This window comes from Pseudozyma flocculosa, assembly GCF_000417875.1.
Source record: "Pseudozyma flocculosa PF-1 unplaced genomic scaffold scaffold00007, whole genome shotgun sequence".
NCBI classification, from domain to species: Eukaryota; Fungi; Basidiomycota; class Ustilaginomycetes; order Ustilaginales; family Ustilaginaceae; genus Pseudozyma; species Pseudozyma flocculosa.
This window is the reverse complement of record NW_006920875.1, coordinates 39226-40017: the sequence shown is the minus strand read 5'-3', so window position 1 is coordinate 40017 and position 792 is coordinate 39226. Positions and strand designations below refer to the sequence as shown.

Sequence of the window (792 nt, the reverse complement as noted above, 5' to 3'; positions counted from 1 at the left end):
GTCGAACGCCGGCGGCTCGGTCGGCAGCGGCGACCCGGCCTACGGCCCGCCCGCGGCCGCCGAGGCCCCCAAGGCCCGCCTCGAGCTGCACGGCAACCTCAACGACATGGCCGTCGGGTGGAGCCACGACGAGTGGCGCAGCGGCCGGCGCCTCGTCCAGTTCTGGCGGCGCCAGGAGGGATCGACGATCCACGCCACCTGGCGCCCCATCTCGCCGTCGCAGTACGTGCCCAACAGCATCGTCATCTCGTGCATCTTCCGCGACGAGAAAAACGAGTGCTTCGTCACGTCGGTCGACACCATCTACCTCCTCGAGGCGCTCGTCGCCAGCAGGTTCACGGTCGAGGAAAAGAACCGCATCCGCCGCAACCTCGAGGGATTCCGCCCGATCACCGTCAGCAAGAGCAAGCGCGAATGCGACGCGTTCTTCAAGCGGATCATGAGCTTCCCCAACCCCAAGCCGCGCAACATTGAAAAGGACGTCAAGGTGTTTCCGTGGAAGGTGCTGTCGTCGGCGCTGTGCAAGATCATCAGCAAGTACAGCCCGCTCTACGACTCGTCGGTGGTCGTGGCGGACCAGTGGGCGCCTCCGGAGCTGGCGGGGCCGCAGACGCAGATGCTGCCCGCGCCCGCCTACCGTGAGGGCGACTACGCATCGGCACCCGCCTCGGCGACGATGCCGTTCCGCGAGGGCGGCGGTTATGATCGCACCGGTGGCTACGGCGGCGGCGGCGGCGGCGGCGGCAGCACCATGTACGGAGCGCCGCAGATGGGCGTCGGTGGCGGAGGCTC

General features: G+C 68.6%; 1 protein-coding gene across 1 annotated transcript in view; it reads left to right on the top strand.

The window, feature by feature from the left end:
* Window positions 1-792, top strand: part of PFL1_02444 (uncharacterized protein) — a gene marked incomplete at both ends in the record, with an annotated part of 4484 nt that overhangs the window by 1669 nt on the left and 2023 nt on the right. Inside the window, one exon of the mRNA XM_007879961.1 lies at window positions 28-775. Within this exon, the coding sequence (XP_007878152.1) occupies window positions 28-775 (748 nt within the window). The remainder of the gene's footprint in view (window positions 1-27; window positions 776-792) is intronic.